This window comes from Mastacembelus armatus, chromosome 1 (genome assembly GCF_900324485.2).
Source record: "Mastacembelus armatus chromosome 1, fMasArm1.2, whole genome shotgun sequence".
Classification (NCBI taxonomy): domain Eukaryota; kingdom Metazoa; phylum Chordata; class Actinopteri; order Synbranchiformes; family Mastacembelidae; genus Mastacembelus; species Mastacembelus armatus.
The window spans coordinates 3208295-3221904 of NC_046633.1; the positions used below are offsets into that span (position 1 = coordinate 3208295).

Consider the following 13610-nt stretch of genomic DNA (forward strand, 5'->3'; position numbering starts at 1 on the left):
GGCTGCACATTAGCAAAGGTAGATGCAAACACTGTTATGCCATTTTAAAGCTGTTTCCCACGTGTGTCTCCTTATTATAATAACTGGTTGAGTATTTGCTGGGTAACTCACTCGAGCAGGATTGAGTTGATTTCTGGAGTGAAGAACTTGAGTTTTGACTCTCCCTTGGAGGTCTTGGCGGCCTGAAAATAATTAGTGTATATAATCTGTGCATCCATCCTGCATTTGTCTAGTTATAACTGGTGCTAGTCACAGGTTAAACATATTTCAACACAAATAACACCTTACCACCATGAGTTTCCTAATGCTCTGTTCCAATCCTGGGGGGAGTCCCTGTGGCAGAGGGACACACTCATGAGGTGAGGCAGAAGTGGCTTCTGGAAGGAGCTGAATTTGCTCTGGATGAGCCTCTGGCTGCAAATTAGTCTTTATAGTTTCTGTTTGGGCTTTGGCAGAAACATCTAACTGGCTCTGATTATCTGTCGCTTGGAAAAGCTCTGTCTCTGTAGCAGGGTGAGGAAGTAATTTTGGCGATGACATCTCTTCACTGACATCTAATAAAGAGTCCAAATCAATATCAAAATCCATTGTGCTGGCTGCTTGGATAAGAGCATGCTCATTGGTAGATCCAATTAAATTGAGGAGGGGGTCAGTCAATCCTAAACCTCCACCACCAGCTGCGTCTGCCGGGCACACGGGAATTGAAGGTACGTCCACAACTGCAGCCGCCTTCATTTTCTGTCGTTCTTTTTGCTTTTCTCTTTGAAACTTTTTCAGCATGTTGGTGACACTTAATGTGCCAGTAGCCTTTTTCTTCTTTTTCTTCTTCATCTCACGATTCATCCCACTCTCAAACAAGGTGCTACAAAATAAAATCACGACCGGTATTAGAATTATTTTGTGAGGCAAATAAGATACTAACGATACTGCTGTCAGTGTAAAACCGGCCTTTAAAAAAAAAAAACAAAAAAAAAAGGGGTCAAGCTACTTTGTCTCACCTCGACTTGGGATCCACGTTATTTTCTATGTCTCCACCTTCACTGCACCGTTTCTTCTTTGGCTTGACTTGTCCACCATTGAGCTTACGCTTCTAAAAATTCAAGTTCAAATCATGAAAAAAAAAAAAAAAAAACAGCACTAAACTAAAATCTACACACTGACAAAAAAAACAAAACGATTTGTGATGCTTCTTATAAGACAATACTAACTTTTGAGGACTTGAGCATTTTCTCTTCTGTAGAGAGATCCTCAGTCTCGGCGTCAGCGTCAGAAGCCTGGCGGAACTGCAACAAGCCCGAATTCACATAGAAGCCACCGAATTTGGTTGTGATGGAAGCAGGAACAAACTCATCGTACTACAGAAACAATATTAAAATATTTCAATCAATGAGCTCTTGGCAGAACTCTGCTTTCTGAATGCAACAAATTTAGATGCTGTTGAGAAAGACACAAATTCATGACAGTTCTGGGGGAAATTTAAATGTTTAACAATAACTCACAGCCTCAGAGTTGTCAATGAAAGAATCTTCCTCATCATAACCATAGCCAATATCAATCAAGTCCTGAATACGGTCCTTCTTCTTAGGTTGGCCACCCTACAACAACAGGACATACAAGGTTTTCTCTCCATTCAAGGAGACAGCAAAGGGTCCCTGCTAAAATGTGTTGTTGACCAGTGATTCACCTCTAAACAGCCACTTACATATTTCTCCTCCAGCCTCCTTGCAATGACAGCGACCTCATCATTCTCTCTCTCTTCTTCCTCTTCAAATCTGCTCAGTGGGACTTTCTCTTGTGATGGGTTAATCTACAAAATGGAAGGACAGAAACTAGTCTCAGACCTGGTTTACAAACTCCACACTCTCACATCCTTCAACTGCAGTTTGGGCCCATCCCAGTGTACATGGACTGCTCACACATGACCATACATGCATCTGTGACTCAACTTCCAGTTAATAGACAATGAAAATAACTATTACACCATATTTTAAGATAAACCTATAAAAGTAACCAGGGTCAGCACTGTCTCATCTTTAGACAATCACTGATTAAAACAGTCAATGGTGGCAAACAACTTTTATCTTACCAATTCCTCTTTGAACCATTAAACTACCGGGCCAGGTTTATTTATTAGGGCCAGTGGTGACACTGGTGCGCATAATAAAAAAGAGAAACGCGTTTCTATAGCCTACTATGTCCCTACGTCCAGTAAAAAGACCTGCAGGTCTCATGTAACGACATGTGGAGTTTGCAGCAGGAAGTCCCAGCTAATGAGGAAAGAACTTTCTGACCTTGTTGTCAATGAGCTGACTGTAGCTGAACTCCGGAAAGCTGCGCTCGTCAGGCTCAAACAAGGCGAGGACCAGTCGGACTGTGTCGGTCTGTGTTTCTGCAGAACACACGGAGCCTGATGGAGGCCGCTCGGCCGAAACAAGCTGGTCCGAGTATGAAGGTGCACCACAGTACAAAGTGGTCAGCTGGACTCTCCGAGACTCCGCCATCACGTCTGGAAGCCAGAGCGGACCCTGGACTTTGATTTGAACACGGAGGGAAGACTTTGATTAAGTACAAGTGGATTCAGGTGTGCGGTTCACTTGTGTCACCTGTGCCCCTCCCCACCCCGCTCCGGACCAGCAACCAAGTCCCTCCCAAATTGAACATTCATGAGGAGTCCTGGCGCAGAGTAGATCCTAGTGAAGATAAAAATTTTCATGGATCGTCTTAAACCTTAAAAGTGGTCCTAAAACTGTTGGGTGGAGGGAGGTTGCACGTTCGAATCCCGCCCGACCTGCGGCTCTTCTGTCCAGGTTAGTTGATGCCTCTAATTTGCCTGTGGGCTGATGAAGCCTCATCATAAAAGTTAAGCATCTCGTTCATGTGTGTTACTAATCTGTGTCCACAAGATCCCTTGTTCCCAGTGACTTAAAGTTAGCTATACTACACGTGAGGTGTCTTGGTTGTTTTCCAACTACCCCAGCCCTACCCAGCGCTGATTACGTGGGTCAGGTGTGTTCAGTCTGGAAGAAGCTGGAAGATACCATCTCACAGTGATTACTTTGTTTCCAGATATTAACCGCACCCTGCATTACAGGAAATCTAGTCCCATTGTCTTGTAGGAGTTGGTTCTTTATTATTGTGCTCACATGCGTGTATTCTGTATAATGTACAGAACTTCCCCCTGGATGGAGGGCAAACAAAACAAACCAAAAACTAGACAAACAGATATTACTAGAATCTCTAATGATGGTAATAATTAATATAATAATAAAATGCTATGAAGCAGATACAGTAGGAAACATACAACACAGCAGTAAGATCAATCTAAAGTGCTGTAGTGTTTGTAGTGTTTCACACTCCCCTTTTTTTCAGGTCCATGACAGAATTGTCCATGACCGCAGGATGCAGATTAATGCACTGCACCTTGTCCACCACATGGGGGCGTTAGAGATCCATGAGGACAAGCAGAGTTTAAGTCATCTGAGTAAACGAAAACCAAGTTATTTTAGGGACAGTCTGCCTTGGATCCACAATGGAGTCCACATCACACACTGTCAGGTCACTGCGGTCATATTTATTTATTTATTTATCAAGACAGAAAAACAATGTTAACTCACAATCTGTTTTGGCATGAATAATATATGCTATGAAACGTTACACATTTCCAAGTCACTACAGGACTGATCGTAGTTTTGGGACTACTTATCAGAACCTCCTTTCACATAATTGGATGACAAAACTTTTACTAGACTATACATGACTGACAATTGATGAGCAAAGGCCAACCTTCAATTCCAGCCCTGTTTGTTAAAGCAGTTTAAAGTCATAGGATAATTGCAGTTCGTCATCATGCATCTCATGATAGCATGCCACAAAAATAACAAATTCACTCCTCACACATCACACACACAATACTCTGCTTTGTTACTGTAAATAAATTTCAAATTGTGAGGCTGTTAATTCATATAATATGGAAACCAACAGGACCCTGTGCTTCTTTGTGTGAGTGTGTGTGTGTGTGTGTGTGTGTGTGTGTGTGTGTGTGTGTGTGTGTGTGTGTGTGTGTGTGTGTGTGTGTGTGTGTGTGTGTGTGAAGGGATCAGATTGCAACCAGGCTTTGTTTGACTAGCCTCCCCTCTCAAACAAGTTAATGGGATGGAAGTTATTTGCCACCCTGAGCTGACCATGTGAGGTTGAACAGAAGCATTGAGTTAAAAAAAAAAAAAAAAAAGTGTTGGAGACGTTGAACTAAAACATACAGGAGCAGGACAAAGGCAGACAGATGGAGAGGGCCTTAGTCTCCCGTGTGTGTGCTGGTCTGGTGGGTGACAGGGACCCCATCAGTGCAGGATCACAGTGGGGAAATTGGAGGACAATGTTGGATGAGGGGTGAGGGGGATAATTTAAACCGATTGGGGAGGCGGTGTCCCAGAGGTGCATAATTCACTCATTCATTAACTAGACCAAACAAGAGCCAATATTAATTAACTGGTTCCTCGTGCTGAGGCGGCCCGAGAAGCGCATGCTTTGTTGTCAATTGGCCACAACAGTTCTTGGAAATGAAAGCTTTAAAATCAGAGCTGACAGGGCAGAGGGTGAAGGAGGGTGTTAACCAGGAGGCATTGTGTGCCTGAGTGTAGTTTTTGTATCTATGAATAGATAAATAAGACAATTATTTGTAGAAAGTAACTAAACATAGACCACATTTGTTCTTTAATAGGGCCCTCAATATTGAGGTGTTACACTTTGTTTTACTCTAGTTCATCAATAATTTTTATATTAAAAAAAAAAAAGACATGATGCCATTGTACAAATCAAACTATACCATCACAACAAATGAACTTTTACATATAGACAGAAGTAATAAATCTTTACATATATATTACTTCTTTTGTTTCAATAAAGGATCTGAGTATTTCTTTTATCTGTTTTACTACTACTGTGACTACTACCACTATCACTTAAACTAATAACTACTACCACCATCATAGTTGGTGTAAAGTAACTCAGTACATTTACTCATACTTAATATTTTAAAATCTTGAGGTACTACTTTATAAGCACCTAGAATATAAATTAAACTTACCCATTCTTAGACAACACAAAATCAAATCGTCTAAATCAAAATCAATAAAACTGTCTATCTCTCTCTCCGACATACTCACGCACGCACGCACGCACGCACGCACGCACGCACAAACCCTGAGGGACTTCTTCCCCCTTCATCCACTGGGGGGCACTCGTCCATTGATCCATACTCTGCTGTCAGGCCCTGCTAACTTTGATTAAGGTTTAAATTGGCTGAATTTAATGAACGTTGCCTAATTAGGCAGGATAACAGCTTTAATTGATAAGTAATTATCTGCCACAAATTGTTATTAATTCTCCAGCTTTGTCTTATAGTGTACTGACTCTAAACCCTCCTCTTCCTCCCCCTCTGCCCCTCCTCCATGCAGCATTTTGTATTTATGTAAACACGCAGTGGTAAACAATTAGGCATATGTTAGGATGGGATATTCCAGAGGGTATTACCAGACTGTGCTTGGTGGACTGGCAGTTTATGTGAAATTATATGCTCCCACTGACTGATATCTTTGAGCCTTAATTGCTTTAACTGTCCCGTCACTGTGGCTGCGTGCCATCAGCTGTACAATGACTAGTTAAAAAAAAAACCCACCAAATTTATTTTATTTCACCGAATAAAACTTTAACGTTAAAGAAAAAGAAATATGGATAAAATGCATTATTATATTTTCTTATATCTTTGTTCAATAATCTTGCAACCACAATACTGATGATCAAATTGTAGCTGTTATGATTATTCACACTCAAATTATTGCACACTACATCCCAAATAAGATCCTGTAAAGTAACTCAGATACTGAGGTTTTGAAAATGTGAAAACTAAAAATCATGTGGGTGCAGTAGGATCACTGGCAATAAGTAATAGAAATATTTTTAAGAGAAAATGCTGTATCCACCACATTTCTTTCATTGTGGAAAATCCCATTGTGAATGCTACGTGAACAGGTGACCAAAGTGTGCATTTTCTGTCCATGGTTTCATTCTTGCATTTGAGCTGCCCAAGGTGTGGCTTTGATGTACATCATCTAACTGAGATAAAACAAATTTAGCCTATAGATTCAGTGTAAAAAGCAAATCTTTTGTCAACAATAGAGGTCAGACTTGATCCTGACACAGAGTAATAGAACTATGCAAACGTGTAAGGTGGATATTTGGATATGTCATTGTGGCTCAGGTCTCCATACATCTATATAACACAGCAAGAAAATTCAATCCACTTTAATATGACCAAGCCACAGTCAGTGCTATACTTACTGACTCAGTTATACATGTGATTATATTTGTTTTACATTGATGAGAATGTTCCTTTAAGGATCACAGTCTATACACTTAAAATTCTCCATCAACCCATTTGGCTTTGAGTGGAATTTTATACTTACCTGGAAAATCCATCCATTATCTATCTGCTTATTATTTAGGAGGTTAGGATATACCCTGGGAAGATCTCCAGTGTATCACAGGGCTGACACAGAGTTAGACTAACACTTACATTCACACCTACAGGCCACTTACAGTCTGCAAATAATGTAAGCTGCATGTATTTGGACAGTGGGAGGAAGCCTGAGTACCTGAAGAGATCCCACGCAGACATGGGGCGAACATACAAACCACACAAAGAAAGGCCTTTGGTTGACCATGGGCTCAAACCCAGAACCCGCCTGCTGTGAGAAAACGGGCTAACCACTGCCCCACTGTGCCACCCAATCGAAACCAGAGTTAACGTCACACGAATGAAAGTGATAAGAATGTGCCGATGAAAATACAGTTTCAGGCACAAACTGACTTTTTGTTCGATTGGCTGAGTACATGTAAAAATGACCGAATTTACTCGCTCGGTTCACCAGCTTTGCGACTTTGTATCCTCTTAGACCTGTGGTATCCCTCGCTATGGGCAATGCCTTAACTTAGAAATTATGTGTCACAGTACATGGTATATGGAAATCTTAATGTATTTACACATCTCTCCCAAACTAATAAATATGAATAAGAAAATCTGCAGTAATTGCGACAGAGTGCAGCTTATCGTATATACAGTACATGAGCCTACTACTGTTTTCTCTTAACACATCTGATCAGCAGTATATTGAGTGTTCAGGCCTAATACCATGACCTCTTTGTGATCCAAATAATACACACAGAAACAACAGTATTTTTAATGTAATAGTAATGGTGCTTACACTGTAAACTAAAATCATATGGGTTATGGTGAGGTGAGAAAAAACATGAACTATGTGTACCAAAGAAAACACCTTTGTTTCAATCAGACCTTTTCTTTCAGTGCACACAGACTACTCCGACTGAGCCATTCATTAAAATGATTTAAATTAGATGCGCATGAACCTGCTTCCTAATTAAAACATCTTTCCTCGTTTACAGCGCAGCATTAAGCTGAGCTCCTTGGGAAGCAGGGGAGGACTTTCTCCTTCCTCCTACCCCTCCACCATCTCTCTCCCAGCAGATGGTTTTGCTGGGCTCCAGTAGCCAGCCAGTGGCCGAATAGGCTGATCCATTCTTTCTCTATGCCCATCAGATCTGAGCATTTGTTTTAACACCCTCCCCCCTCCCACACATGCACGCTCACGCACCAACATGCACTCCAGATGATCAAGAGATGCAGAGGAAAGTATTGATTGGGCTGCTAAAATGTATATGCAAATACTTCGAGCCAGAGCATGAAAAATTGGCATCACCATTTTTTAAATTATATCATTACTATATTTTGAAAATGTTAATTTGCATAGCGGATTTCCCTGCGGGGTAGGGGGGTTAATTAGGTCTATTTCCGTGCAGCTTGTGCCAAGACAGCCAAGGAAAAAAGGGGGGTGGGCAGAAAAAAGAATGAGAGGGAAAGAGAGGGGGAGATTCAACTTACTGATAACAATTAAAATAGCATTTTGGATTCTTTCAAGCATTAAAAAATGTTGGCATATTAAGCACGTTTTAGGAAAGGGTGATAATAAGTCAGTTTTAATTGAAATGGAATTATTGCTCCAGAGGAAGTATGGCTTTGGTTATACTCATTTTAAATATGTACAAACATGGAATCTATCAAAGAAGAGGTAATCTAAAGACAAGAAGTTTAAAATCAATCACTCTTTGCATTTCTTCCAAATATTCTGTCAGAGGCAAAGTTAGGCTCATAATTAGAGGGAGGAAAAGTTTCTAATTGCATGGAGAGTAGAAGCTAAAATGGGTTCTTGCCGTCACTAAATTATAAAAGCTTCCATTATGTGTCAGGAAAAAGATGCGTGTAAAACACCCAAACATCAATGCATTAAATCGCTGTTTTTTTAATTGGAATTGCATCTACAGTAGTTTCCTGGTTTAAGGCTGCACAAACGTTCACTGCTGGTCGACTCACAATGAATTTAGATTAGACTCTTAATTATCAATCAATCGACTAAATAATGACTGACTTCATTTCAGATGGTTAAAAATTAACTTGCATGCAGTAATTGAGTAATTAACTCACTACTGCTTCACCTTAGTTGGCTAATTAAAAAATAAATATGACGTGATTCCTCCTAAGAGCCATATTGGGGGTTTGTGCCTTGTAACCCACATGGTCAGTTTTATTTTTTCTACGTGAGGAATGTTTCAGGAATAAAACAAGAGGTTTTTTTAGGTTCTTCTGAATGTTTCAGCATGAACACGCTTCCATGCCTCCATGGAAATGTGAGTGCAGTGGAACAGCTTACATTTAGTTATGTTTAAGTATGTTAACTGGTTATGCTAGCCTGCAAGGTAAACTTTTACTGGACACATTCAGATACATGTAGTTATCCCTAAAATTGCACCTGGTTGGGATGTTTTCATGCTATTCAACAGACTGTTTGGGCTTTTTATGAGACTATAGTTGTGGGTCCGTAGGCTCATGCTCTAAGTTATATCCTTGATGTCGGTACACTGTTAACGCTTATTCAGTAGTAAGACAATAGTCAAATTGACTTTAAACTCACTGAAATATATGGGACCAACATATCAGTTGATTTGAAAAGAAAACTCACATGGTGATTCCAAAATCATGCATGAGTCAAGATCCTATCTCAACCCTGACATCAAGGTTCGCTGCCAAAGGTTGAAGGTAAAAATAAAAAGTAGAGTTTTTTTTTTTTAATTGAAGCAACCTAATCAGGGTGTTCCATTTATGGATATATTGTCTATTTTACTCCAGGTAATAGCTGATATACAAGGGGTTTGTTGTGTTACTCTGTGCTGACATACTGTAAATATAGGGACAGGCACTGGAACAAGCTGCCTGACACACAAATGATCAAAAATATAATATCTTTACAAATGACAAACAAGTTGATGTCTGTTTTGACCAGTGTTTCCTTAAAGATAGACTACCTCAGATGTTAGTTGACAGCAGCTTATATCAGTGTTTTTTTTTTTTTTTTTGTTTTTTTTTCATCAATTGTGGGTTTGGTTGTGTTGCCTGCACAAGAGAAATGAGAGGGAGAGAGGGGTGGAGGCAGAGCAAGCCGAACCCTGGCCTGTGTGCGAGTCGCCCATCTTATTATCAAGTTAATTAAAGCTAGCATCTGACAATGTCACTCGTGCCCAGTAAAAAAAAAAAAAAAAAAAAAAAGGACGACGAAGGAAGAAAAGCAAATTTAAATGCTGTGGTCTCTTAGGACCTTATGTCAAGGGCTGCTTTTCATCGAGCACTGCATGTGTTTGGCTCGCACAGCCACTGGGAAAGTGGGAGGGGGGAGGGGGGGGGGGGGGGGGGGGGGGGTACCTTAAAAAAAAAAAAAGAGCTTTTATGAGCAAATGACAAGAAGGCGTTGTATTTTGATGTCCAAAAATGGCAGCAGGAAAATAAATAGACATCAGAAAGAGCAGCAAGAAATAAAAAGGGAACAGAGAGCAAAAGAGAGATAGAGACAGGGTGACATCAAAAGCGCCTCTCAAGCTGTTCAAAGTTGCAGTAAGATTGGGGAAAGGGGGTTTATAACAGTCTGACGACCAGCCAACATTAAAGAGTCCATTTAAAAACTAGACATTGAAATTCAGAAAGCCTTCTCGTGTGTGGACTCGGGGTCAAGTAACGGAGGGATTATATAGTTCTTCATAATAATATTAATTAAACAATTTACATGCTAATAAGGTAACAATTATCGGAGCTTCTGGTGAAAGATTCAGGTTATTACAACACGCCAATCCCAGGGCTACGGGTCACAGGCAGAACAGCAGAGAGAAATCTCAACTCAAATTAACATTCTGTCAGCTCCAGAAATTGGATAAATAAAGTCGAATTAATTCACAGTAATGGAAGAGGGAGGGGGAAGCACTTATTCAACCAGCTCTGATTACCATTCAGTATTCACCAGCACGCGGGTGGCTTTCTGTCAAGAAATTTAACACAAAATGAAGCAGTCACCGCCTCAGGCAAGATTTGGCCCCTGCGACACCGTTTACAATTTATATGTATAATCTTTCTCTCTCACTCCCCTCCTCTCCCTCCATAGTGTCCCCAAAGACGTCCACCTGGACACCCAGTTGCTTCTGGCCTGTGCCATGATTGTAAATTTTGAAGCCTTTCATTTTCCAGTGCAATCCAATTAGACAAGACCCTTAACTCAACAAGATAACTTGAATTTTTAATTGCACTTATCGTCTTTTTTTAACCTCCAAATAGCCATCATTGCTGGCACATAGCCTAAAATATCCAATGTGGTGTGCCCAGTGTTGCTAAGAAGGATTTTGTATGTAATTGTTACTATGACGTTGACATTTATGGTTCTGAGTAAAACATCTTGCAAACTGCCATAAAATGTTTTTCCCCACAATGGGAATCGTAATAACTGGACTTTTCATCTAGCACTATTAGATAAAAATTCTGATCTACCCCCATGGTTTATCAGATCCCATCAGCTTCAGCTGAGCCTTGTGGTTAGTCCTCATTAGCAAACATTAAAAAAAAAACACAGTAAATACAATACCTGCCAAACATTGGCATGTTAGCATCATCATCCTGAGCATGTTAGCATTTAGCTTAAAGCATTTCTGTGCCTCTTCTGTATTTTTATGCTGACACACTGTTATAAATACACTGCATACGAATATGACAAAAACTGCCATGCAAAGTATCAGAGCCTGAGGGGTTATAATTCCAGCTTTAGCTTTCTTCAAACCAGTACATCCTTAATTAGAAAATGCATGGACACAAATGACACTTTTGTTTGCTACTATTGATAAAAATGATCACAAATGTCACCATCCAGTGATGTTTAATTCTATATGAGTGTGTGCTATGATTTGAAAGTAAAAACACAGGACCCACACAGGAACTAAGATGACTTTGCATCTATGGGATTTAATATCCCAAGAGCCTGAGTTGGGCCTGTTGGGGTCATCGTTAAATTGTTTAATCAGATTACTTTGGCCCAACAGTTCAGATTATTTAGTATGGTTGTTAATTGTTCTTTAAATTGTCCCTGCTTGGTAAATCTGTGATCTTTCTCTGAAGAATAATGGAGAACACCATTAGCCTGTTTGTTTTAGGAACCAGAGCTGCGAAGAGAGGTTCAGAGAATCTCTGTGGCCGCCAAAACCCTGAAATACCTGATATTCAGTGGGTGCAGCATTTGTTTTGGGTCTCTGCTGATTAATAATTAAGCCTCTTGTCCATGGAAACAGCAGTTGACAAGAGAATCATACCTCAAGGTTCATTTTAGAAGTTGTTCTGGAGTTATCACCGCACCATCGTCAGGCAAGAGCAGGTGGAGTGTGCTCATTTGTCATGTGAAATAAACTAAGTGAACCTTGAGGTGAGACAGATCTATCACAAGATTCATGAATTAGCTGTGAACATCGGCGTCTATGCTACAAATTCAGCAATTTAATTTCTCTGCAATGAGACGTGAAGATCATGTGATATGACTAAAAGCTCCAGAACAAGTGCTAAATCGAGGTTTGAGATTGTTTTGTCAGTTAGTTAATAGGCTTAGTTGTCAGTGTTGTGTAGGTTTATACCTTGTTTTTTTTGGTTACGTTAAATGTGATATAAATGTTAATGATCGGTTTTTTTATGTTTTCTGTCTATGGAGCTATAGTATTATTGGTAATTAAAATATGCCTTGAAATAAGACCCAGGTTGCTCTTATTTTACTCTGTTTTGTTTTCATTTAGTGATTTATTTTTATTTTACACAACCATGTATGAAGAAACTAACAAAAATGCACAGGCTGCAAAGGATTCCTGCTCAAATAACAGACTCCAGGGTGAAGGCTCAAGGCTAAACTCAGGCAAAAAGCCACCCTGTACCACCCTGTCATGCTAAGACTGCATGAGTGAGTATTGAAGTATTGGAAACGTCAGATCGTGTAGGTTACAACCCACTTTACAACTAAACATTGATGTAAGCTGTTCAGGTGAAAAATCAAAATAATGATGCAGAGTTTGGCTTTGGTAGGATGACTAACACACTGGATATGGAGAATTTGTGTGTGTGTGTGTGTGTGTGTGTGTGAGTGAGTGAGTGAGTGTGTGTGCGAGAGAGAGAGAGAGAGAGAGAGAGAGAGATGTGTGTGCATGTTGGGGAAGGAGGAGGGGCTGCCTGGGAGATGGAGAGAGGCTTGTAGTTTAAAATGCGATGTGACAGCTCAGGAAAAGGGGGATGATAAAGGCGCTGTTATTGGATCAATCTGGCCCTGAATGCTCCTGTAAAACACTTATACACACACTCATGATGTGGGAGCGAGAGAGAGAGGAAGAGAGAGAGAGGAACGGTAGCTATTAGTCAGAATGGTACCACTTTCTGAGAAAGAACAGTTTATAAATGGTGTATTAGATGAAATGAATGTCTTTATCAATGGTTAATATGTCATTTAAGAATACTTTGTAGAGTAGTTATGAGCCAATATTAACAACAGGTGGACAGACTCTCTTTAATTCATTAAGGAGACTTCTCTAGAGGGCTGTTTGGTCGCTTGCCCTTTGGAAAAGTGCTGCTGCATCAAATTATTAGCCTATCTATTTATTAACATTTGCAAAAGGCTCATTAAAGTGTAACTATAGAGTCAGATTAGCTGTTGATCTGTACGCAAGACTTAAAATCCCCATTCTGCTGTTTGAATAATGACTTCTGTAGCACTATGCCCTGTTTAAATGAATTATTTGTTCTTTATAATAAGTCATTATATTAGGTGTTATAAATATTAGTATGAAATTATTAAAGGGATTCAGGTTCCCCAGTTTCTGATGAGTTGATTGCAAAAGTCAATCACCTGAAAAAAATCTTTTTTTTTTAAAGTTTTATAATTATGTTATTAAAGAATTTCATCTCCCCTACACACAACAAGACGTGCGTCTCTAAAAGAGACACAAAAGGACTGAAAACGATGCAGCCCTATTGTTTTTGCATCTTTTTGTGTCTCTGTGGTAGTTTGGGTCCTCGTTCCAGTAGTTTTGTGTCACCTTTGTGGTAATCTCATCTCTTGGTGGAAGTTTTTCATTTCATTAAGTCAAGTCTTTGTGACCATCCTACAGGGCCTAATGGTAGTGGTGGTAGTTTTGCACCT

The 13610-nt window shown here is 39.9% G+C and overlaps 1 protein-coding gene across 2 annotated transcripts in view; it reads right to left on the minus strand.

The window, feature by feature from the left end:
• Positions 1-13610, minus strand: part of LOC113128364 (ubinuclein-1) — a 60081-nt gene that overhangs the window by 3159 nt on the left and 43312 nt on the right. For both annotated transcript variants that reach the window (XM_033325301.1, XM_026303647.2), the window contains exons 3-9: positions 2292-2530; positions 1703-1807; positions 1500-1595; positions 1209-1355; positions 999-1090; positions 289-862; positions 112-182 (exon numbers count right to left, since the gene is read on the minus strand). In XM_033325301.1, coding sequence (XP_033181192.1) covers positions 112-182; positions 289-862; positions 999-1090; positions 1209-1355; positions 1500-1595; positions 1703-1807; positions 2292-2530 — 1324 coding nt within the window. The remainder of the gene's footprint in view (positions 1-111; positions 183-288; positions 863-998; positions 1091-1208; positions 1356-1499; positions 1596-1702; positions 1808-2291; positions 2531-13610) is intronic.